Source organism: Bombina bombina, chromosome 3 (assembly GCF_027579735.1).
Source record: "Bombina bombina isolate aBomBom1 chromosome 3, aBomBom1.pri, whole genome shotgun sequence".
Taxonomy (NCBI): domain Eukaryota; kingdom Metazoa; phylum Chordata; class Amphibia; order Anura; family Bombinatoridae; genus Bombina; species Bombina bombina.
In genome coordinates, this window is record NC_069501.1 from 136,403,417 (window position 1) to 136,431,274 (window position 27,858).

The 27,858-nt window shown below is 39.3% G+C and overlaps 1 protein-coding gene across 1 annotated transcript in view; it reads right to left on the reverse strand.

The window, feature by feature from the left end:
- Window positions 1-27,858, reverse strand: part of LOC128652247 (junctional adhesion molecule B) — a gene marked incomplete at its 5' end in the record, with an annotated part of 149,434 nt that overhangs the window by 77,556 nt on the left and 44,020 nt on the right. The window contains one exon of the mRNA XM_053705184.1: window positions 10,561-10,668. Coding sequence (XP_053561159.1) covers window positions 10,561-10,668 — 108 coding nt within the window. The remainder of the gene's footprint in view (window positions 1-10,560; window positions 10,669-27,858) is intronic.

Here is a 27,858-nt window from a genome sequence, read left to right on the forward strand (position 1 = left end):
ATGTTTTCTTCTGTTATGTGTGATCAGTCCACGGGTCATCATTACTTCTGGGATACCAATACCAAAGCAAAAGTACACGGATGACGGGAGGGATAGGCAGGCTCATTATACAGAAGGAACCACTGCCTGAAGAACCTTTCTCCCAAAAATAGCCTCCGAAGAAGCAAAAGTGTCAAATTTGTAAAATTTGGAAAAAGTATGAAGCGAAGACCAAGTTGCAGCCTTGCAAATCTGTTCAACAGAGGCCTCATTCTTAAAGGCCCAAGTGGAAGCCACAGCTCTAGTGGAGTGAGCTGTAATTCTTTCAGGAGGCTGCTGTCCAGCAGTCTCATAGGCTAAACGTATTATGCTACGAAGCCAAAAAGAGAGAGAGGTAGCAGAAGCTTTTTGACCTCTCCTCTGTCCAGAATAAACGACAAACAGGGAAGAAGTTTGGCGAAAATCTTTAGTTGCCTGCAAGTAGAACTTGAGGGCACGAACTACATCCAGATTGTGTAGAAGACGTTCCTTCTTTGAAGAAGGATTTGGACACAAGGATGGAACAACAATCTCTTGATTGATATTCCTGTTAGTGACTACCTTAGGTAAGAACCCAGGTTTAGTACGCAGAACTACCTTGTCTGAGTGAAAAATCAGATAAGGAGAATCACAATGTAAGGCTGATAACTCAGAGACTCTTCGAGCCGAGGCAATAGCCATTAAAAACAGAACTTTCCAAGATAACAATTTTATATCAATGGAATGAAGGGGTTCAAACGGAACACCCTGTAAAACGTTAAGAACTAAGTTTAAACTCCATGGCGGAGCAACAGCTTTAAACACAGGCTTGATCCTAGCTAAAGCCTGACAAAAAGCCTGGACGTCTGGATTTTCTGACAGACGCCTGTGTAACAAGATGGACAGAGCTGAAATCTGTCCCTTTAATGAACTAGCTGATAAACCCTTTTCTAAACCTTCTTGTAGAAAGGACAATATCCTAGGGATCCTAACCTTACTCCAGGAGTAACCTTTGGATTCGCACCAGTATAGGTATTTACGCCATATTTTATGGTAAATCCTTCTGGTAACAGGCTTCCTAGCCTGTATCAGGGTATCAATAACCGACTCAGAAAAACCACGTTTTGATAAAATCAAGCGTTCAATTTCCAAGCAGTCAGCTTCAGAGAAGTTAGATTTTGATGTTTGAATGGACCCTGTATCAGAAGGTCCTGTCTTAGAGGTAGAGACCAAGGCGGACAGGATGACATGTCCACTAGATCTGCATACCAAGTCCTGCGTGGCCATGCAGGCGCTATTAGAATCACTGATGCTCTCTCCTGTTTGATTTTGGCAATCAATCGAGGAAGCAGCGGGAAGGGTGGAAACACATAAGCCATCCCGAAGTTCCAAGGTGCTGTCAAAGCATCTATCAGAACCGCTCCCGGATCCCTGGATCTGGACCCGTAGTGAGGAAGTTTGGCGTTCTGGCGAGACGCCATGAGATCTATCTCTGGTTTGCCCCAACGTCGAAGTATTTGGGCAAAGACCTCCGGATGAAGTTCCCACTCCCCCGGATGAAAAGTCTGGCGACTCAAGAAATCCGCCTCCCAGTTCTCCACTCCCGGGATGTGGATTGCTGACAGGTGGCAAGAGTGAGACTCTGCCCAGCGAATTATCTTTGATACTTCCATCATTGCTAGGGAGCTTCTTGTCCCTCCCTGATGGTTGATGTAAGCTACAGTCGTGATGTTGTCCGACTGAAACCTGATGAACCCCCGAGTTGTTAATTGGGGCCAAGCCAGAAGGGCATTGAGAACTGCTCTCAATTCCAGAATGTTTATTGGAAGGAGACTCTCCTCCTGGTTCCATAGTCCCTGAGCCTTCAGAGAATTCCAGACAGCGCCCCAACCTAGTAGGCTGGCGTCTGTTGTTACAATTGTCCAGTCTGGCCTGCTGAATGGCATCCCCCTGGACAGGTGTGGCCGATAAAGCCACCATAGAAGAGAATTTCTGGTCTCTTGATTCAGATTCAGAGTAGGGGACAAATCTGAGTAATCCCCATTCCACTGACTTAGCATGCACAATTGCAGCGGTCTGAGGTGTAGGCGTGCAAAAGGTACTATGTCCATTGCCGCTACCATTAAGCCGATCACCTCCATGCATTGAGCTACTGACGGGTGTTGAATGGAATGAAGGACACGGCATGCATTTTGAAGCTTTGTTAACCTGTCTTCTGTCAGGTAAATCTTCATTTCTACAGAATCTATAAGAGTCCCCAAGAATGGAACTCTTGTGAGAGGAAAAAGAGAACTCTTCTTTTCGTTCACTTTCCATCCATGCGACCTTAGAAATGCCAGAACTAACTCTGTATGAGACTTGGCAGTTTGAAAGCTTGAAGCTTGTATTAGAATGTCGTCTAGGTACGGAGCTACCGAAATCCCGCGCGGTCTTAGTACCGCCAGAAGGGCACCCAGAACCTTTGTGAAGATTCTTGGAGCCGTAGCCAATCCGAATGGAAGAGCTACAAACTGGTAGTGCCTGTCTAGGAAGGCAAACCTTAGACACCGGTGATGATCTTTGTGAATCGGTATGTGAAGGTAAGCATCTTTTAAATCCACTGTGGTCATGTACTGACCCTTTTGGATCATGGGTAAGATTGTCCGAATAGTTTCCATTTTGAACGATGGAACTCTTAGGAATTTGTTTAGAATCTTTAAATCTAAGATTGGCCTGAAAGTTCCCTCTTTTTTGGGAACCACAAACAGGTTTGAGTAGAACCCTTGTCCTTGTTCCGACCGCGGAACCGGATGGATCACTCCCATTAATAACAGATCTTGTACACAGCGTAGAAACGCTTCTTTCTTTATCTGGTTTGTTGACAACCTTGACAGATGAAATCTCCCTCTTGGGGGAGATAATTTGAAGTCTAGAAGGTATCCCTGAGATATGATCTCTAGCGCCCAGGGATCCTGAACATCTCTTGCCCAGGCCTGGGTGAAGAGAGAAAGTCTGCCCCCCACTAGATCCGGTCCCGGATCGGGGGCTCTCGGTTCATGCTGTCTTTGGGGCAGCAGCAGGTTTCCTGGCCTGCTTGCCCTTGTTCCAGGACTGGTTAGGCTTCCAGCCTTGCCTGTAACGAGCAACAGCTCCCTCCTGTTTTGGTGCAGTGGAGGTTGATGCTGCTCCTGTTTTGAAATTCCGAAAGGGACGAAAATTAGACTGTCTAGCCTTAGCTTTGGCTTTGTCTTGAGGTAGGGCGTGGCCCTTACCTCCTGTAATGTCAGCGATAATTTCTTTCAAACCGGGCCCAAATAAAGACTGCCCCTTGAAAGGTATATTAAGTAATTTGGACTTAGAAGTAACATCAGCTGACCAGGATTTTAGCCACAGCGCCCTACGTGCTTGGATGGCGAATCCTGAGTTCTTAGCCGTAAGTTTGGTTAAATGTACTACGGCCTCCGAAATGAATGAATTAGCTAGTTTAAGGACTCTAAGCCTGTCCGTAATGTCGTCTAGCGTAGATGAACTAAGGTTCTCTTCCAGAGACTCAATCCAAAATGCTGCCGCAGCCGTAATCGGCGCGATACATGCAAGGGGTTGCAATATAAAACCTTGTTGAACAAACATTTTCTTAAGGTAACCCTCTAATTTTTTATCCATTGGATCTGAAAAAGCACAGCTATCCTCCACCGGGATAGTGGTACGCTTAGCTAAAGTAGAAACTGCTCCCTCCACCTTAGGGACCGTTTGCCATAAGTCCCGAGTGGTGGCGTCTATTGGAAACATCTTTCTAAATATTGGAGGGGGTGAGAACGGCACACCGGGTCTATCCCACTCCTTAGTAACAATTTCAGTTAGTCTCTTAGGTATAGGAAAAACGTCAGTACTCGCCGGTACCGCAAAGTATTTATCCAACCTACACAGTTTCTCTGGTATTGCAACGGTGTTACAATCATTGAGAGCTGCTAAAACCTCCCCTAGTAATACACGGAGGTTCTCCAATTTAAATTTAAAATTTGAAATATCTGAATCCAATCTGTTTGGATCAGAACCGTCACCCACAGAATGAAGCTCTCCGTCCTCATGCTCTGCAAGCTGTGACGCAGTATCAGACATGGCCCTAGTATTGTCAGCGCACTCTGTTCTCACCCCAGAGTGATCACGCTTGCCTCTTAGTTCTGGTAATTTAGACAAAACTTCAGTCATAACAGTAGCCATATCTTGTAGTGTTATCTGTAATGGCCGCCCAGATGTACTAGGCGCCATAATATCACGCACCTCCCGGGCGGGAGATGCAGGTACTGCCGCGTGAGGCGAGTTAGTCGGCATAACTCTCCCCTCGCTGTTTGGTGAAATTTGTTCAAATTGTACAGATTGACTTTTATTTAAAGTAGCATCAATACAGTTAGTACATAAATTTCTATTGGGCTCCACCTTGGCATTGGAACAAATGACACAGATATCTTCCTCTGAGTCAGACATGTTTAACACACTAGCAATAAACTTGCAACTTGGTTATAATCTTTTTTAGCAAAAACGTACTGTGCCTCAAAGAGGTACTAAACGATTAAATGACAGTTGAAATAATGAACTGAAAAACAGTTATAGCATCAAACTTTAAAACAACACAACTTTTAGCAAAGGTTTGTTCCCATTAGCAAAATAACAATAATTAAATTTGACATAAAAATTACAGAGCAACGTTTTTATTCACAGTCAATATAAAATTCTCACAGCTTTGCTGAGAGAATCTACCTCCCTCTAAAGAAGTTTGAAGACCCCTGAGATCTGTCGGAGATGAACCGGATCATGCAGGAAATATAAGAGTAACTGACTGGAAATTTTTGATGCGTAGCAAAGAGCGCCAAAAACGGCCCCTCCCCCTCACACACAGCAGTGAAGAGAAACGAAACTGTCACAATTAAAACCAAACAACTGCCAAGTGGAAAATAATGCCCAAATATTTATTCACTCAGTACCTCAGAAATGTAAACGATTCTACATTCCAGCAAAAACGTTTAACATGATAAATATTTATTAAAAGGATTAGTGACTTTTAACAGAGTAGTTCCGGTGAAATACCATCCCCAGAATACTGAAGTGTATACATACATGTCATTATAACGGTATGGCAGGATTTTCTCATCAATTCCATTCAGAAAATAAAAACTGCTACATACCTCAATGCAGATTCATCTGCCCGCTGTCCCCTGATCTGAAGCTTTTACCTCCCTCAGATGGCCGAGAACAGCAATATGATCTTAACTACTCCGGTTAAAATCATAGTAAAAAACTCTGGTAGATTCTTCCTCAAACTCTGCCAGAGAAGTAATAACACGCTCCGGTGCTATTGTAAAATAACAAACTTTTGATTGAAGTCATAAAAACTAAGTATAATCACCATAGTCCTCTCACACATCCTATCTAGTCGTTGGGTGCAAGAGAATGACTGGGACTGACGTAGAGGGGAGGAGCTATATGCAGCTCTGCTGGGTGAATCCTCTTGCATTTCCTGTTGGGGAGGAGTTATATCCCAGAAGTAATGATGACCCGTGGACTGATCACACATAACAGAAGAAATTTGGTTTATTTTTAGCCTTAAAAGACCTATCCTGAGGAAGGGCGTGGCCCTTACCCCCAGTGATATCTGAAATAATCTCTTTCAAGTCAGGGCCGAACAGCGTTTTCCCCTTGTAAGGTATGTTAAGCAATTTGTTCTTGGAAGACGCATCCGCTGACCAAGATTTTAGCCAAAGCGCTCTGCGCGCCACAATAGCAAACCCTGAATTTTTCGCCGCTAATCTAGCTAATTGCAAAGTGGCGTCTAAAGTAAAAGAGTTAGCCAATTTAAGAGCGTGAACTCTGTCCATAATCTCCTCATAAGAAGAATCTTTATTGAGCGACTTTTCTAGTTCATCGAACCAGAAACACGCTGCTGTAGTGACAGGAACAATGCATGAAATTGGTTGTAGAAGGTAACCTTGCTGAACAAACATCTTTTTAAGCAAACCCTCTAATTTTTTATCCATAGGATCTTTGAAAGCACAACTATCTTCTATAGGGATAGTAGTGCGTTTGTTTAGAGTAGAAACCGCCCCCTCGACCTTGGGGACTGTCTGCCATAAGTCCTTTCTGGGGTCGACCATAGGAAACAATTTCTTAAATATAGGGGGAGGGACAAAAGGAATGCCGGGCCTTTCCCATTCTTTGTTTACAATGTCCGCCACCCGCTTGGGTATAGGAAAAGCTTCGGGGGGCCCCGGGACCTCTAGGAACTTGTCCATCTTACATAATTTCTCTGGAATGACCAAATTGTCACAATCATCCAGAGTAGACAACACCTCCTTAAGCAGAGCGCGGAGATGTTCCAATTTAAATTTGAATGTAATCACATCAGGTTCAGCTTGTTGAGAAATTTTCCCTGAATCTGAAATTTCTCCCTCAGACAAAACCTCCCTGGCCCCCTCAGACTGGTGTAGGGGCATGTCAGAACCATTATCATCAGCGTCCTCATGCTCTTCAGTATTTTCTAAAACAGAGCAGTCGCGCTTTCGCTGATAAGTGGGCATTTTGGCTAAAATGTTTTTGATAGAATTATCCATTACAGCCGTTAATTGTTGCATAGTAAGGAGTATTGGCGCACTAGATGTACTAGGGGCCTCCTGTGTGGGCAAGACTGGCGTAGACGAAGGAGGGGATGATGCAGTACCATGCTTACTCCCCTCACTTGAGGAATCATCTTGGGCATCATTTTCTCTAAATTGTTTGTCACATACATCACATCTATTTAAATGAGAAGGAACCTTGGCTTCCTCACATACAGAACATAGTCTATCTGATAGTTCAGACATGTTAAACAGGCATAAACTTGATAACAAAGTACAAAAAACGTTTTAAAATAAAACCGTTACTGTCACTTTAAATTTTAAACTGAACACACTTTATTACTGAATATGTGAAAAAGTATGAAGGAATTGTTCAAAATTCACCAAAATTTCACCACAGTGTCTTAAAGCCTTAAAAGTATTGCACACCAAATTTGAAAGCTTTAACTCTTAAAATAACGGAACCGGAGCCGTTTTTATATTTAACCCCTATACAGTCCCTGGTATCTGCTTTGCTGAGACCCAACCAAGCCCAGAGGGGAATACGATACCAAATGACGCCTTCAGAAAGCTTTTTCTATGTATCTGAGCTCCTCACACATGCATCTGCATGCCTTGCTTCCCAAAAACAACTGCGCATTAGTGGCGCGAAAATGAGGCTCTGCCTATGATTAGAGAAGGCCCCCAGTGAAAAAGGTGTCCAATACAGTGCCTGCCGTTTCTTTAACATAATTCCCAAGAATAAAATAACTCCTCAAAGCTATAAACTATTAAAAATGCCTATAAATCAATCGTTTTAGCCCAGAAAAATGTCTACCAGTCTTTAAAGCCCTTGTGAAGCCCTTTATTCTTATTTAATAAAAATGGCTTACCGGATCCCATAGGGAAAATGACAGCTTCCAGCATTACCAAGTCTTGTTAGAAATGTGTCATACCTCAAGCAGCAAAAGTCTGCTCACTGTTTCCCCCAACTGAAGTTAATTCCTCTCAACAGTCCTGTGTGGAAACAGCCATCGATTTTAGTAACGGTTGCTAAAATCATTTTCCTCTTACAAACAGAAATCTTCATCTCTTTTCTGTTTCAGAGTAAATAGTACATACCAGCACTATTTTAAAATAACAAACTCTTGATTGAAGAATAAAAACTACATTTAAACACCAAAAAAACTCTAAGCCATCTCCGTGGAGATGTTGCCTGTGCAACGGCAAAGAGAATGACTGGGGAAGGCGGAGCCTAGGAGGGATCATGTGACCAGCTTTGCTGGGCTCTTTGCCATTTCCTGTTGGGGAAGAGAATATCCCACAAGTAAGGATGACGCCGTGGACCGGACACACCTATGTTGGAGAAATTAAAATTCCTATCTGAATAATGAAAGTTTAATTTATACTAGACTGTCCCTTTAAATCTAAATTTTTTTATTTAAATAGGATTTTTTTTTTAAATAAAATGCTTTCTGAAGAAAAATATATCTAAATATAGTTTATATTTAAGATGCAATATAATTTTAAGGATATTCATCCCATAATATAGATTAGATTTTAATTATATAGCAAGATGCTGTATATTCATGGCTACAATGTTTAATTTCTTTGGTAAATTAATTCCATTAATCCATTCACAATGCCATGCTCTCCTAGAGGTTTCTGTCAGATTATTTTGGGCAATTTCTATCTTCAAGACATTATTACATATTATTGGTTTTGTAGTTCTTAAAACTGTGAATTTGTGTCTGCAGAAATAACATGCCCCTTCTTTACAGCAAAATATTAATGTTTAAGAAACATAAAGTGTTGAGAAATAGACCTTAAAGGGACCTTAAGTTTCAGATAGAGCACACATTTTTCAGATTTACTTCTATTATCAAATTAGTTTCATTATTTTGGTATCCTTTGTTGAAGGAGAGCAATGCTCTAAAGGGGCCTAGCTGAGCTCATTGGTTGAGACCGTGACAAGCAGCTAGCTCACAGTAGTGCATTGCTTCTGAGCCTACCTTTGTATGCTTTTCAACAATGGATACCAAGTGAACGAAGCAAATTAGACAGGAGAAGTAAACTGGAAATTTGTTGAAAATTGCATGTTCTTTCTGAATGATGAAAGTTTAATTTTGACTTTATTGTCCCCTTAATGCCATTGCTCCTCTGCAAATCTACGTACACAGCATCAAGCCATACTAAGTTTCAAGAAACTCAATGAATAGAAGATTGTTTGGAGTGGAATATTTCTGCACAAGGACCTAAGTGTGAGGAGAGAGGGGCAAGCATTACAAATGAACTATAATGTTAACTATTTAAATTGTTATTATTAAGGGAATAGTTATTTTTCTCCTTCCAATAAATTACAGCTGAAAAGATGATCAAATATGAATGATTAACTTATTAAACTGGAGATAGTTCACCTCCCAATAATTTCATTAATTTCAGTGCTCTATCTATGCAAATCTAATGATACATAACCAAATCAGTAATGGTCTGATATAACCAGAAGCATAATCTAAAAAGTTATTATTCTAAAAATGAAAACCATGATTTAAATTGGTCTTACGGACTAGTGATTTAAATCAAATCCACTCTGCTGTGACTATATTCATGGATATGCAAACACATTCTATTTGGTACTTATCACTAAATCACATACTTTGGGTTTTAATGACAGCACATGAAACAGGAGATGATTCAACCACTTGGAGAAGCAAAACATTCTACTCTAGCAATCCCTCCCACTTCCCTGTCCTTCAGTCTTAATGTTTAGCCTATAAGGGATAAGGCTGACGATAAAGAGAAGAAGGGAGAGCAAAATTTAAAGAAACACCCCAGACTAGAATAGTGAGTCTTGGTGTGCTGTCACTCAGAATGTGAAGATATGGCTTTAACCATTAGTACAAAATACAATTATTTCCTCATGTTCTGACAGCACATAAAGTAGGAGATGATTCATAACCATTGGATAGTACCAAAGCCAGCGTGAGTCATCATAAGATAACAACAGGCTGCTAGACCATCATTTCTAAAGAAAAGTAGGTTGAGCAAAAGTTGTCTCAGCAGAGGCAGCCTATAAGGGATAACAAAGCCCCCAACATTTCCCAGAGGTTTTCTGACACAATGAGGACAAGGAACTTGTAGGTGATGGCAAGAGCAGGAGGGCTGGATTTGTATTCTGTATTCCTCTGCACCACCTAAGGGACACTCTCACAGCAAATTATCTTCTATTGACCCACACAGAGATTAACACCCACAGCCTGTGGTTCTGGGGTACATTATTGTTAGGGGCATCTTGTACACTAGGGGTTGATTGCCTTTGGGTTAATTTAGGAGCTCTGATAAAGGTGACGGCTGTACACAGGGGTGTAGCAAACTGAAATACATTTTAAAATTGATCAGAAAAAAATATTTTGTTCTTAGTGCTATTGCATTGTCTTTCTATTAAAAAAAAATGCTGATTGCACAATTTTATTATATTTTAATGTGTTCCCAATTATTTATTATACCTGCTGTGGTTGTATTACTTGTTTACTCCTTTACCTTTATTTTTGTCATTATAATAGCTGTTTTTGATGTAATATACATTTAAATGCTTCAGTAATAGATACAGAAAAGCTATGTAAACAGCAGACATCAGAAGAAATCTACCTCCCAATGGGAGATGGAAGAGAGAGCCTAGTCCTTTTTAAAGGGTGTTGCTGCACCAGCTTTAAATGCAATGAACTCTTATCTGCTGCTTATCTGAGTGCACTATCCCTTTAAGTATTCAGTATTCCCAGGAACACTATACCTTTAAAGGGATAGAGAGGTCAAAATTGAAATGTGCAGAGTTTGTTATCACTGTTCACCAGAGGCATACGCACCTATTAATGTTAGAAGCAATGTGTGTATTTTACACAATATGTTATAGTAAACTGTTTATGTAATCTCCTATTTAACAAGCATACACACATAGCTTACAATACATAAATTATATTTAAAGCAATATATTACTTACTTGAGAAGCAACCTCTTTTATGTGCATAGAAAATTCCAAGTCCACAGAGTAAAATCACAAGCGTTACAACCACCACTCCAGCTATAATTGCAGCTATATTCAGGTCATCTGCAAAACAGAGTGATATACAACATTTAAAGGGACATTATAATACATTATTTCTTAATTACATCCTGAATAAAACTACTTTTGTACTTATACTTGGAGAGGCATGTCTCCCTCCACCTATAGAATTTTATAGAGTTGTCCTTACTGGCCAATGAGATATCAGTACTTGACATCCCTTGTGCACAACTATGTACTTCATGATACTTCTAATATCATTGGAATGTAAAATATTTATAGTAAATACATAGTAAAACATATTAAAAATATTAAAAATTTATATTTTTTTTCATGTTTAAATGAGGCTCTAAAGTGTATATACTGTATATGTATATATACATATACATATATACGTGTGTATATGTGTACACATAAATACAGATTTAAACACATGTATTTACACACACACACACATATATATATATATATATATATATATATACACACATATATATATATACACATATATATATATATATATATATATATATATATATATATATATATTTAATTATAAACAAATAAAATAGACCACTATTTAGCCAGCACCAAACTGTTACTCATTAAGTATATAATAAAACCAAAAGTATAGAAGCGAAGAAGCAAACACTGATATTAAATGTTTAATTATACATAAATGGCAACATAAAGAGCACACAGGCTGCAGCAGTGTGGGGCAGAGTATACGTGCATCATAAGCATCAATAGTATTGACAACACAGCAGACAGTTTGTTCAGTAGTGTCCATATATCAGACCCACAGTTCAAGAGTAGGAACACCCCTCAGGATGTTTAATCCACATTTATTGGTAGCCGATAGTGGTGTCGTGATTTATAGTGCAGGAGTAGCACAGACATACATACCCTAACCCTTCTTCCCATGAACATTCAACCTTAGCTTAATCTTTTGTATACGACCCAGTAAAGGAACATTATGGGAGACTAACATCAAACAGCCCATGACCTATCGTGGAGTGCAGGTAGTGACAGCCTAACATAACGGACACTACTAAAGGTAACCACTTTAATTACCCTACGAACCCCCCCACCACAATAAAACCAGTAGATTAAAAACACAAACCAATATATTAAAGATGCAGTATTATAGTATCATTATATAGAGAAGGGAACTTTTATTGCCTGCTAATTAAGTTGTTGTTTTAATAAAGTTTCATGTAAACTCCTTTGTAGCCAATATACCATAAATTATGTACCTCAGTCAAATCTAATGGAATGTAAATCATAAAGAAAATGTTTATAAGGTTCACATTTCTTTTTATTAAAAAACTAAATCTTTATAAAACCAAGTGGGCAACATTCACTAATGTTTCTCTCCTGCCTCTAGAGTTTCGCCAGTCTCTCCTGTTTGGTGAATGTACTACTGTGACAAATCAAAGCTTTTCAACGTCACAATAGAGGGGTGTGGACATGAAGGGGTTAATAGCACACAGCTCTGGTTCTCTTAACCTTGTAACTCTACAAAAGGACCTTAAAAGGGACACAACATTAACCCCCTAAATCCTGTCCACACTGCTCTAATTAACAATTTCTGCCACCACCAAAACTTCTAAATTAAAGGGGCGTTTTGGGACCCCCAAAAACTCACACAATTTAACAATTAAGTAACATGCCTTTAACCTTGTCTCAACGGGAGTGTGAATTCAGATATTAGAGCCCAAAGACAAAATTATATTTTCTATGTGTTTAATAGCAAAAATATCAATACAGGTTACACAGTGCAAATTATAAAGACATTCAAAATAACATACAGTTACAAAGTTACAATTCTTTAAAAAGAAAAAAGGACCTTAAAAGGGACACCACATTAAGCCCCAAATCCTGTCCACACTGCTCTAATTAACAATTTCTGCCACCATCAAAACTTCTAAATTAAAGGGGCATTTTGGGACCCCCAAAAACTCACACAATTTAACAATTAGGTAACATGCCTTTAACCTTGTCTCAACGGGAGTGTGAATTCAGATATTAGAGCCCAAAGACAAAATTATATTTTCTATGTGTTAATAGCAAAAATATCAATACAGGTTACACAGTGCAAATAAACATACAGTTACAAAGTTACAATTCTTTAAAAAGAAAATGGGACATTAAAAAAATAGAAACACAATATCCAATTTATTAACAAGTTCCTTTAGATTTGTGGAGAACTGCTGCATATGATGTTAGTGGCTTGGGTCCCAGGGCAATTCTACCCAAAAGTCTTTCTGTTGCATACACTTAAACTAAACTTTCTTTGTCTTGTCAAAGACACTGCCCTGGTTATAATTTACAATGAGGATAGCCAATGCAACAAGTCTTAGCTCTCAGTATCAGTCTCCAAGTGAGGGGCGTTTTGCATTCCTACACACAGTTACACAAAGAATACCACCTCAAATTTGTGACAGGCTAAGGAGGGGGGAAGGAGGGGGGGTCTCAGCTTACAGCTTTTCTGAAAACAGATTTCACACAAAGAAAAAACAATTCACATTAACCCTTTCCAGGCTAAGACCACAATACCACCTCTGCCAGGTAGCCAATCCAGGTATCATCTACTTCACATAATTGTATCATGACAACTACATATAATATAACATCTTGCATAAAGATTTCAGAGCATGGAGAAATGTTTTTCCTGGTAAAGTGCTGCCCAGTTGTGTTTGTCTTCAAACTACTTGAGACAAAATGGGACATTCTGATTTGAAATGGTAAAATAAAATCACCTGAAAATCAATCATTCAGTTAGGTTGAAATTTAAAAACTTATAAGACAGATAAGAACTAGAAGGCGCAATGGGTCTGTCCATTTTTCCTACTGAAGTGTAGGCTTAAATGGTCAGTGAACATCTTGATATAATATATAACCCGTTTAATTATGCATTATTTACTTATTACTTATTTTGCCTTCTTTTCATGCAATTTAAAGGGACAGTCAAGTCAAAATTAAACTTTCATGATTCAGATAGGACATGCAATTTTAAATAACTTTCCAATTTACTTTTAGCATCAAATTTGCTATGCTCTCTTGGTATTCTTAGTTGAAAGCTAAACCTAGGTTGGCCTATAAACGGATTTCTACGCACTTGAAGGCCGCCTCTTATCTCAGTGCATTTTGATAGCTTTTCACAGCTAGACAGTGCTAGTTCACGTGTGCCACATTGATAATGAGTCAGCGCCTATTGGCTCAAACGCAAGTCTGTCAAAAGAAATGGGATAAAGGGGCAGTCTGCAGAGGCTTAGATAAAAGGTCATCACAGTGGTAAAAAGTATATTAATATAACAGTGTTGGTTATGCAAAACTGGGGATTGGATAATAAAGGGATTATCTATCTTTTAAAACAGTAACAATTCTGGAGTAGACTGACCCCACCAACATAATGACAGTTTCTAGCCTTACCTACTCCAGTATCAAATTGGGATTGGCTCCTTAAAATAAGACAAGTTGTGGGTGGAGTTTGGATATAGAAAAGCAATAGCAGCAAATAAACGCCTAGATTACGAGTCTTGCGTTAGCCTTAAAAAGCAGCGTTGAGAGGTCCCATCGCTGCTTTTTAACACCCGCTGGTATTACGAGTCTTGAAAAGACAGGCTCAACGCTCTCACTTTTTTGGCCAGACTCGAAAATACCGCAAATCCATTTACGTCAATTGCATATCCTATATTTTCAACGGGACTTGCATAGCGCCGGTATTACGAGTCTGACCAAAAGTGAGCGGTAAACCCTCTCCTGTCAAGCCTGGTACTGCATTTAAAAGTCAGTAGTTAAGAGTTTTACAGTACAACGCCGTAGCATCAAACTCTTAACTAAAGTGCGAAAAAGTACACTAACACCCATAAACTACCTATTAACCCCTAAACCGAGGCCCCCCCACATCGCAAACACTAAAATAAATTTTTTAACCCCTAATCTGCCGAACCAGACATCGCCGCCACTATAAAATATATTAACCCCTAAACCGCCGCACTCCCGCCTTGCAAACATTAGTTACATTTTATTAACCCCTAATCTGCCATCACTAACATCGCTGACACCTACCTACATTTATTAACCCCTAATCTGCCGCCCCCAACTTCGCCGCAACTATATTAAATGTATTAACCCCTAAACCCAACCCTAATACCCCCTAACTTAAATATAATTTAAATAAATCTAAATAAATTTACTATAATTAGCTAAATTATTCCTATTTAAAACTAAATACTTACCTATACAATAAACCCTAAGATAGCTACAATATAACTAATAGTTACATTGTATCTAGCTTAGGATTTATTTTTATTTTACAGGCAACTTTGTATTTATTTTAACTAGGTACAATAGTTATTAAATAGTTATTAACTATTAGGAATCAATGGGGCTGCATTAGGAGCTTTACGCTGCTTTTTTGCAGGTGTTAGGTCTTTTTTCAGCCGGCTCTCCCCCACTGATTCCTATGGGGAAATCGTGCATGTGCACGTTTTGCCAGATCACCGCTACCGTAAGCAGCGCTGGTATCGAGGTTAGATGTGGAGCTAAATTTTGCTCTTCTACTTTTCTGCGGCTAACGCCGGGTTTGTAAAAACCTGTAATACCAGCGCTGTCTGTAAGTAAGCGGTGAGCATAAACTGCTCGTTAGCACAGCACACCATTACCGACAAACTCATAATCTAGCCAAAAGTTTTTTAAAATATTTACACTTGGTGCATATATTATTCTATAGCAAGACAACAGACATAACTTGTAAATACAAGGGGGCCGATTTATCAATGTCTGGTGGACATGATCTGCTGTAGCGTATCATGTCCGCCCGACAGCTGTCGGCATTTATCATTGCACAAGTAGTTCACCAGAACTGCTTGTGCAATGCATCCCTCTGCAAATTCACGGCCGCTAGCAGGGGTTGTCAATCAACCCAATCGTACACGATCGGGAGGATTCATGTCCGCAGCCTCAGAGGCAGCAGACGAGTTAAGGAGCAGCGGTCTTAAGACTGCTGCTTCTTAACTCCTGTATTTGGCCCAATTCTGGCCATGATAAATCGGCCCCAAGGTGTTTAGTGTCTTTTTATTTAGGGAAGCCTAATTCATATCTAGACATTCTTAAATTCACATAAAAGGGTTTTTATTTTTGCCACCAATGTTGGAAGTGTATCCCATCAATTAAACACTAAGAGCCAGATTACCAATGGAGCGGTATTTAACATTCCTGATCGCGCTCTAACTCTGCTAGAAGCAAGCTTTTTAAAAGTTTTCACTAATGCGCTAACGCGATGCATGCAAAAAAACTAAAGTTAGAATAGCACAAACGCGTTAACTTATTCACCCATAGAAGTTAAAGGAGCAAAAAAAAGTGGAAAAAAACTAAAACCCTACTCACACAAACCTGATCACATATTCCCAAGTGCGCAAACCTGACATGAAAATATGAATATTTCACATTCCAATGTTTTTCGCATAGCAGAATATATTCTATTTATTCATAAACACATATTTCAATATATATATCTGTTGCTATTTTGGTACACTATATAGCTATACATATGTATCTATATGATTATATATAGGAATATCTTTTAAAAAATACATGGAACATATTCTGCTATGTGCAAAACATTGGAATGTGAAATATGTACAGTAAATACATAGTTAAAACCTTTATTAAATATGAATATTTCATAAATATACTTTTACATGTTTTAATATACTTGACTGGAAAGGGCTCCAATGCACATATATATGTCTATATACTGTATGTATACAAATGTTTTTATGTGTATATATGTCTGTAAATATATATATATATATATACACATATGTACACACATATAAGTATATATATATATATATATATATATATATATATATATATATATCCATGTATACATATTTAGACATGTATATGTATGTATCTCTATGTTAAAGCCCTTTGTCTGCCTTTTTTTCTAACACCTCCGACCTTATATCTTTGAGCCCTAATAACTTATTTGTGCAATATTTTTTTTAAATAATTTTATTAGTTATTATTCAATTTATTTTTGATGTATACAGTGACACTTTTTTGTTTTGCAAAACAGTTAACCAGAGCTGTGAGGTTTGTGTATCTTAACTTCAATTGCGCTCATGCGATCCCATTTACTTTAAACTTGTAATACGAGCAAATAACCTGACATACGCAAACACCCGCGATAAGCGCCTTTGTTGCTTACATGTAACTGTTAGCGCTTCACTCGTAATCTGTCCCTAAGTGCTTTTGTAAATTATGCCTGTAACTACCTCCCTCTGATTGAGATGATATCCCCTTTTTTCAAGTATTGCTCTTTTTGTTAAAAATACTTTTAGACTCTGTTTAATCGTAAATTGAATTGACAGTTTCTATTACATATCACTTCTGTCCCATCTTGCCTCTACATTTTCAAGGTATAATCTAACTTGAATGTCCCTTTAAAACAGGGCTTGACAAATCCCAACAGAGAAGCAATTGTTATCCCTTGTCCTTGTTTTTTTAAAAGATTATATATATATATATATATATATATATATATATATATATATATATATATATATATATACAGTATATATATATATATATATACACACACACACAAATCATTGTTTAAAAGATTTTATATATATATACAGTGGGGAAAAAAAAGTATTTAGTCGGCCACCAATTGTGCAAGTTCTCCCACTTAAGAAGATGAGAGAAGCCTGTAATTTTCATCATAGGTATACCTCAACTATGAGAGACAAAATGTGGAAACAAATCCAGACAATCACATTGTCTGATTTGGAAAGAATTTATTTGCAAATTATGGTGGAAAATAAGTATTTGGTCACTTACAAACAAGCAAGATTTCTGGCTCTCACAGACCTGTATCTTCTTCTTTAAGAGGCTCCTCTGTCTTCCACTCATTACCTGTATTAATGGCACCTGTTTGAACTTGTTATCAGTATAAAAGACACATGTCCACAACCTCAAACAGTCACACTCCAAACTCCACTATGGTGAAGACCAAAGAGATGTCGAAGGACACCAGAAACAAAATAGTAGACCTGCACCAGGCTGGGAAGACTGAATCTGCAATAGGCAAGCAGCTTGGTGTGACGAAATCAACTGTGGGAGCAATAATTAGAAAATGGAAGACATACAAGACCACTGACAATTTCCCTCAATCTGGGGCTCCACGCAAGATCTCACCCCGTGGGGTCAAAATGATCACAAAAACGGTGAGCAAACATCCCAGAACCACACTGGGGGACCTAGTGAATGACCTGCAGAGAGCTGGGACCAACGTAACAAAGGTTAGCATCAGTAACACACTACGCCGCCAGGGACTCAGATCCTGAAGTATGCTAGAGAGCATTTGGATGATCCAGAAGCGGATTTAGAGAATGTCATATGGTCAGATGAAACCAAAGTAGAACTGTTTGGTCGTAACACAACTCGTTGTGTTTGGAGGAGAGAGAATGCCATACCTACTGTGAAGCATGGGGGTGGCAACATCATGCTTTGGGGTTGTTTCTCTGCAAAGGGAACAGGACGACTGATCCGTGTACATGAAAGAATGAATGGGGCCATGTATCATGAGATTTTGAGTGCAAACCTCCTTCCATCAGCAAAGGCATTGAAGATGAAAAGTGGCTGGGTCTTTCAGCATGACAATGATCCCAAACACATCGCCCGGGCAACGAAGGAGTGGCTTCGTAAGAAGCATTTCAAGGTTCTGGAGTGGCCTAGCCAGTCTCCAGATCTCAACCCCATAGAAAACATTTGGAGGGAGTTGAAAGTCCGTGTTGCCCAGCGACAGCCCCAAAACATCACTGCTCTAGAGGAGATCTGCATGCAGGAATGGGCCAACATACCAGCAACAGTGTGTGACAACCTTGTGAAGACTTATAGAAAACGTTTGACCTCTGTCATTGCCAACAAAGGATATATAACAAAGTATTGAGATGAACTTTTGATATTGACCAAATACTTATTTTCCACCATAATTTGCAAATAAATTCTTTCCAAATCAGACAATGTGAGTGTCTGGATTTGTTTCCACTTTTTGTCTCTCATAGTTGAGGTATACCGATGATTAAAATTACAGACCTCTCTCATCTTCTTAAGTGGGAGAACTTGCACAATTGGTGGCTGACTAAATACTTTTTTGCCCCACTGTATATACACATACACACACACAAATCATTGTTTAAAAGATTGTCCCTTTAAAATGTGTATCAATGTTCTCAGCTCTCAGATATAAATTTATCAAGCCCTGCACAAAGATAATCCTTCATGCTGTAGGTTCACCAAGCCACCTGGCACCAGTTGAAGAATATAAAGGAAATAACTCACTTGTTAAAAGCACTTCTGTCTCCAAATCTTGTAAGATCCATGAAAGGTAAACATAAGACCAAGAAAAAATTGATTTTGCTGAAGCAAGTTATTCTAACCATATATTTTCTTCATCATCTGCCGTTCTCTTCCTTTACAGCATAGTTATTTGTCACATGCAATACTAACAGAGCATAAATTGGAATAGGAAAATGCTCTAATCATGCGTTAAAGCATTTTCTTAATGCACTATTGCTTAAAGGGACATAAAACCCAAATGTTTTCTTTCATGATTTAGATAGAACATAACATTTTAAACAATTTTCGAATTTACTTTTATTATATTTTCTTAGTTTTCTTGTTATCCTTAATTGAAAAGCAGAAATGTTAGCTCAAGAGTGTGCATGTGTCTGCAGCACTAGATGGCAGCAGCTTTATAACAATGTTATACATTAGAAAGAATACTAGATGGCAGCAGCTTTATAACAATGTTATACATTAGCAAGAGCACTAGATGGCAGCAGCTTTATAACAATGTTATACGTTAGCAAGAGCACTAGATGGCAGCAGCTTTATAACAATGTTATACATTAGCAAGAGCACTAGATGGCAGCAGCTTTATAACAATGTTATACATTAGCAAGAGCACTAGATGGCAGCAGCTTTATAACAATGTTATACATTAGCAAGAGCACTAGATGGCAGCAGCTTTATAACAATGTTATACATTAGCAAGAACACTAGATGGCAGCAGCTTTATAACAATGTTATACATTAGCAAGAGCACTAGATGGCAGCAGTTTTATAACAATGTTATACATTAGCAAGAGCACTAGATGGCAGCAGCTTTATAACAATGTTATACATTAGCAAGAGCACTAGATGGCAGCAGCTTTATAACAATGTTATACATTAGCAAGAGTACTAGATGGCAGCAGCTTTATAACAATGTTATTAATTAGCAAGAGCACTAGATGGCAGCAGCTTTATAACAATGTTATACATTAGCAGGAGCACTAGATGGCAGCAGCTTTATAACAATGTTATACATTAGCAGGAGCACTATATGTCAGCAGCTTTATAACAATGTTATACATTAGCAGGAGCACTATATGTCAGCAGCTTTATAACAATGTTATACATTAGCAGGAGCACTAGATGGCAGCAGCTTTATAACAATGTTATACATTAGCAAGAGCACTAGATGGCAGCAGCTTTATAACAATGTTATACATTAGCAGGAGCACTATATGTCAGCAGCTTTATAACAATGTTATACATTAGCAGGAGCACTAGATGGCAGCAGCTTTATAACAATGTTATACATTAGCAAGAGTACTAGATGGCAGCAGCTTTATAACAATGTTATTAATTAGCAAGAGCACTAGATGGCAGCAGCTTTATAACAATGTTATACATTAGCAGGAGCACTATATGTCAGCAGCTTTATAACAATGTTATACATTAGCAGGAGCACTATATGTCAGCAGCTTTATAACAATGTTATACATTAGCAGGAGCACTATATGTCAGCAGCTTTATAACAATGTTATACATTAGCAGGAGCACTAGATGGCAGCAGCTTTATAACAATGTTATACATTAGCAAGAGCACTAGATGGCAGCAGCTTTATAACAATGTTATACATTAGCAGGAGCACTATATGTCAGCAGCTTTATAACAATGTTATACATTAGCAGGAGCACTAGATGGCAGCAGCTTTATAACAATGTTATACATTAGCAGGAGCACTAGATGGCAGCAGCTTTATAACAATGTTATACATTAGCAAGAGCATTAGATGGCAGCAGCTTTATAACAATGTTATACATTAGCAAGAGCACTAGATGGCAGCAGCTTTATAACAATGTTATACATTAGCAAGAGCACTAGATGGCAGCAGCTTTATAACAATGTTATACATTAGCAGGAGCACTAGATGGCAGCAGCTTTATAACAATGTTATACATTAGCAGGAGCACTAGATGGCAGCAGCTTTATAACAATGTTATACATTAGCAAGAGCAGTAGATGGCAGCAGCTTTATAACAATGTTATACATTCACAAGAGCACTAGATGGCAGCAGTTTATAACAATGTTATACATTAGCAAGAGCACTAGATGGCAGCAGCTTTATAACAATGTTATACATTAGCAAGAGCACTAGATGGCAGCAGCTTTATAACAATGTTATACATTAGCAAGAGCACTAGATGGCAGCAGTTTTATAACAATGTTATACATTAGCAAGAGCACTAGATGGCAGCAGCTTTATAACAATGTTATACATTAGCAGGAGCACTAGATGGCAGCAGCTTTATAACAATGTTATACATTAGCAAGAGCACTAGATGGCAGCAGCTTTATAACAATGTTATACATTAGCAAGAGCACTAGATGGCAGCAGCTTTATAACAATGTTATACATTAGCAAGAGCACTAGATGGTAGCAGCTTTATAACAATGTTATACATTAGCAAGAGCACTAGATGGCAGCAGTTTTATAACAATGTTATACATTAGCAAGAGCACTAGATGGCAGCAGCTTTATAACAATGTTATACATTAGCAAGAGCACTAGATGGCAGCAGCTTTATAACAATGTTATACATTAGCAGGAGCACTAGATGGCAGCAGCTTTATAACAATGTTATACATTAGCAGGAGCACTAGATGGCAGCAGCTTTATAACAATGTTATACATTAGCAAGAGCAGTAGATGGCAGCAGCTTTATAACAATGTTATACATTCACAAGAGCACTAGATGGCAGCAGTTTATAACAATGTTATACATTAGCAAGAGCACTAGATGGCAGCAGCTTTATAACAATGTTATACATTAGCAAGAGCACTAGATGGCAGCAGCTTTATAACAATGTTATACATTAGCAAGAGCACTAGATGGCAGCAGTTTTATAACAATGTTATACATTAGCAAGAGCACTAGATGGCAGCAGCTTTATAACAATGTTATACATTAGCAGGAGCACTAGATGGCAGCAGCTTTATAACAATGTTATACATTAGCAAGAGCACTAGATGGCAGCAGCTTTATAACAATGTTATACATTAGCAAGAGCACTAGATGGCAGCAGCTTTATAACAATGTTATACATTAGCAAGAGCACTAGATGGTAGCAGCTTTATAACAATGTTATACATTAGCAAGAGCACTAGATGGCAGCAGTTTTATAACAATGTTATACATTAGCAAGAGCACTAGATGGCAGCAGCTTTATAACAATGTTATACATTAGCAAGAGCACTAGATGGCAGCAGCTTTATAACAATGTTATACATTAGCAAGAGCACTAGATGGCAGCACTATTTCCTCTCATGTAGTGCTCTAGGAATGTGCACGCTACCTACCTAGGTATCCCTTCAACAAAGAATAACATGAGAATGAAATAAATTTGATAATAGAAGTAAATTGGAATTTTTTTAAAAATTGTATTCTCTATCTGAACCATAAAAAAAAATGTTGAGTTTAATATCCCTTTAACTATTATATCTATTTGTTTAAAAGGGGCAGTAAGGCAACATGGTTATTTATGTACCAGAAATTAATCACTGCCTTTCAAAGCAATCTGCAAAAAAAAGTGTTTTAAAGCCATTTAAAATTGTTATATTGTTAGAAAACTATGAGTTATTTTGCAGGCTCGAGACACACCACTTGAATGGTGTTTATCTTACCTCCTTTGTTGTGTCCAATTATAAAAAAATATATACAAGGTCCTGCACATATCATACATTCACTGTACAGCATTAAAGGGACAGTCTAGTCAAAAATAAACTGTCATGATTCAGATAGAGTATGTCATTTTAAACAACTTTACTTTTATCAACAAATTTGCTTTGTTCTCTTGGTATTCTTAGTTGAAAGCTAAACCTAGGTAGGATAATATGCTAATTTCAAAGCCCTTGAAGACCGCCTCTTATCGGAATGCATTTAAAAAAAAAATCACAAATAGAGGGCGTTAGTTCATGTGTGCCTTATAGATAACATTGTGCTCACACCCTTGGAGTTACAGAGGAGTCAGCACTGATTGGCTAAAATGTAAAACAACAGAAATAAGGGGGCAGAGGCTTAAATACAAGGAAATTACAGAGGTAAAAAGTGTATTAATATAATAGTGTTAGTTATGCAAAACTGGGGAATAGATAATAAAGGGATTATCTATCTTTTTAAACAATAACAATTCTGGTGTAGACTGTCCCTTTAAGGTCATCGTTCTGCATTTCATAGAATGCACTTCATCCTTTATAAGGAAAGTGTAAACACTGCAATTTTATGGTGAATAAAACTTTGAGTTTAATGTATCTTTAAAGTAAATTTAGGATTGGCAAAACGTTGCTGATACTGAGATGAACACAACTGGCTGCTATGCACATATGCCGCTCATGATACGCTCACCAGCTGTGTTCAACTCTTGAATAGGATAGTATTGTTACTATGGAGTGGACTTTGACTATGCTCTTAACCCCTTTTTGGGGTTAAACACAAAGTTTTAGACAAGCAATAGTGCAAAAAGAAAATTGTCTCCTACTTTATGTCTTATGTAAAAACATAATTTATGCTTACCTGATAAATTTATTTCTCTTGTAGTGTATCCAGTCCACAGATCATCCATTACTTGTGGGATATTCTCCTTCCCAACAGGAAGTTGAAAGGAGGATCACCCACAGCACAGCTGCTATATAGCTCCTCCCCTAACTGTCATATCCAGTTATTCGACCGAAAACAAACAGAGAAAGGAGAAACCATAGGGTGCAGTGGTGAATATAGTTTAATTAAAATTTAGACCTGCCTTAAAAGGATAGGGCGGGCCGTGGACTGGATACACTACAAGAGAAATAAATTTATCAGGTAAGCATAAATTATGTTTTCTCTTGTTAAGTGTATCCAGTCCACGGATCATCCATTACTTGTGGGATACCAATACCAAAGCTAAAGTACACGGATGATGGGAGGGACAAGGCAGGATTAAGCGGAAGGAACCACTGCCTGAAGAACCTTTCTCCCAAACACAGCCTCTGAAGAAGCAAAAGTATCAAATTTGTAAAATTTTGAAAAAGTGTGAAGCAAAGACCAAGTCGCAGCCTTGCAAATCTGTTAAACAGAGGCCTCATTTTTGAAGGCCCAGGTGGAAGCCACAGCTCTAGTAGAATGAGCTGTAATCCTTTCAGGGGGCTGCTGTCCAGCAGTCTCATAGGCTAGGCTTATTACACTCCGAAGCCAAAAGGAAAGAGAGGTTGCCGAAGCTTTTTGACCTCTCCTCTGTCCAGAGTAAACGACAAACAGGAAAGATGTTTGACGAAAATCCTTAGTAGCTTGTAAGTAAAACTTCAAGGCACGGACTACGTCCAGATTATGTAAAAGATGTTCCTTCTTTGAAGAAGGATTAGGGCACAACGATGGAACAACAATCTCTTTATTGATATTCTTGTTAGAAACCACCTTAGGTAAAAACCCAGGTTTGGTACGCAGAACTACCTTATCTGCATGAAAAATCAGATAGGGAGAATCACATTGTAAGGCAGATAGCTTAGAGACTCTCAGAGCCGAGGAAATAGCCATCAAAAACAGAACTTTCCAAGATAAAAGTTTAATATCAATGGAATGAAGGGGTTCAAACGGAACTCCTTGAAGAACCTTAAGAACCAAGTTTAAGCTCCACGGGTGAGCAACAGGTTTAAACACAGGCTTAAATCTAACCAAAGCCTGGCAAAATGCCTGGACGTCTGGAACCTCTGCCAGACGCTTGTGCAAAAGAATAGACAGAGCAGAAATCTGTCCCTTTAAGGAACTAGCTGATAATCCTTTGTCCAAGCCCTCTTGGAGAAAAGACAATATTCTAGGAATCCTAACTTTACTCCATGAGTAAGTCTTGGATTCACACCAATAAAGATATTTACTCCATATCTTGTGGTATATTTTACTGGTAACAGGCTTTCGTGCCTGTATTAAAGTATCAATGAATCAAGCGTTCAATCTCCATGCAGTCAGTCTCAGAGAAATTAGATTTGGATGATTGAAAGGACCTTGTATCAGAAGGTCCTGTCTTAGAGGCAGAGTCCATGGAGGAAAGGATGACATGTCCACTAGGTCTGCATACCAAGTCCTGCGTGGCCACGCAGGTGCTATCAGAATCACCGATGCTCTCTCCTGTTTGATTTTGTCAATCAGTCGAGGGAGCAGAGGAAACGGTGGAAACACATAAGCCAGGATGAAGAACCAAGGCGCTGCTAGCGCATCTATCAGCGTCGCTTCTGGGTCCCTGGACCTGGATCCGTAACAAGGAAGCTTGGCGTTCTGGCGAGACGCCATGAGATCCAACTCTGGTTTGCCCCAACGATGAATCAACTGAGCAAACACCTCCGGATGGAGTTCCCACTCCCCCGGATGGAAAGTCTGATGACTTAGAAAATCCGCCTCCCAGTTCTCCACGCCTGGGATATGGATTGCTGACAGGTGGCAAGAGTGGTACTCTGCCCAGCGAATAATTTTTGAGACTTCTAACATCGCTAGGGAACTCCTGGTTCCCCCTTGATGGTTGATGTAAGCCACAGTCGTGATGTTGTCCGACTGAAATCTGATGAACCTCAGTGTTGCTAACTGAGGCCAAGCCAGAAGAGTATTGAATATCGCTCTTAACTCCAGAATATTTATTGGAAGGAGTTTCTCCTCCTGAGTCCACGATCCCTGTGCCTTCAGGGAATTTCAGACTGCACCCCAACCTAGAAGGCTGACATCTGTTGTTACAATTGTCCAATCTGGCCTGCGAAAGGTCATACCCTTGGACAGGTGTACCCGAGACAACCACCAGAGAAGAGAATCTCTGGTCTCTTGATCCAGATTTAGCAGAGGGGACAAATCTGTGTAATCCCCATTCCACTGACTCAGCATGCATAATTGCAGCGGTCTGAGATGAAGGCGCGCAAATGGCACTATGTCCATTGCCGCTACCATTAAGCCGATTACCTCCATACACTGAGCTACCGAAGGGCGCGGAATGGAGTGAAGAACACGGCAAGCATTTAGAAGTTTTGATAACCTGGACTCCATCAGGTAAATTTTCATTTCTACAGAATCTATAAGAGTCCCTAAGAAGGAGACTCTTGTGAGTGGGGATAGATAACTCTTTTCTCGTTCACTTTCCACCCGTGCAACCTCAGAAATGCCAGAACTATCTCTGTATGAGACTTGGCAACTTGAAAGCTTGATGTCTGTATCAGGATGTCGTCTAGATACGGAGCCACCGCTATGCCTCGCGGTCTTAGAACCGCCAGAAGTGAGCCCAGAACCTTTGTAAAGATTCTCGGGGCTGTAGCCAACCCGAAGGGAAGAGCTACAAATTGGTAATGCCTGTCTAGAAAGGCAAACCTTAGAAACCAATGATGATCTTTGTGAATCGGTATATGAAGGTAGGCATCCTTTAAGTCCACTGTGGTCATGTACTGACCTTCTTGGATCATGGGTAGGATGGTCCGAATAGTTTCCATTTTGAAAGATGGAACTCTGAGGAATTTGTTTAAGATCTTTAGATCCAAAATTGGTCTGAAGGTTCCCTCTTTTTTGGGAACCACAAACAGATTTGAATAAAAACCCTGTCCTTGTTCCGTCCACGGAACTGGATGGATCACTCTCATAACTAGGAGGTCTTGCACACAACGTAGGAATGCCTCTTTCTTTATCTGATTTGCAGATAGCCTTGCAAGATGAAATCTCCCTTGTGGAGGGGAAGCTTTGAAGTCCAGAACATATCCCTGAGATATGATCTCCAACGCCCAGGGATCCTGAACATCTCTTGCCCACGCCTGGGCGAAGAGAGAAAGTCTGCCCCCTTCTAGATCCGTCGCCGGATAGGGGGCCGTTCCTTCATGCTGTCTTAGAGGCAGCAGCAGGCTTTCTGGCCTGCTTGCCTTTGTTCCAGGACTGGTTAGGTTTCCAGGCCTGGTTAGTTTGAGCAAAAGTTCCCTCTTGTTTTGAAGTGGAGGAAGTTGATGCTGCACCTGCCTTGAAATTTCGAAAGGCACGAAAATTAGACTGTTTGGCCTTTGCTTTGGCCCTGTCCTGAGGAAGGGTGTGACCCTTACCTCCAGTAATGTCAGCAATCATTTCCTTCAAACCAGGCCCGAATAAGGTCTGCCCCTTGAAAGGAATGTTGAGTAATTTAGACTTCGAAGTCACGTCAGCTGACCAGGATTTAAGCCATAGCGCCCTACGCGCTTGGATGGCGAATCCGGAATTCTTAGCCGTTAGTATAGTCAAATGAACAATGGCATCAGAAACAAATGAGTTAGCTAGCTTAAGTGTTCTAAGCTTGTCAATAATTTCAGTCAATGGAGCTGTATGGATGGCCTCTTCCAGGGCCTCAAACCAGAATGCCGCCGCGGCCGTGACAGGCGCAATGCATGCAAGGGGCTGTAAAATAAAACCTTGTTGAACAAACATTTTCTTAAGGTAACCCTCCAATTTTTTATCCATTGGATCTGAAAAAGCACAACTGTCCTCAACCGGGATAGTAGTACGCTTTGCTAAAGTAGAAACTGCTCCCTCCACCTTAGGGACCGTCTGCCATAAGTACCGTGTAGTGGCGTCTATTGGAAACATTTTTCTAAATATAGGAGGTGGGGAAAAAGGCACCCCCGGTCTATCCCACTCCTTGCTAATAATTTCTGTAAGCCTTTTAGGTATAGGAAAAACATCAGTACACACCGGTACCGCATAGTATTTATCCATCCTACACAATTTCTCTGGTACTGCAACTGTGTTACAGTCATTCAGAGCAGCCAATACCTCCCCAAGCAACACACGGAGGTTCTCAAGCTTAAATTTAACATTAGAAATCTCTGAATCAGGTTTCCCCGAATCAGAGATGTCACCCACAG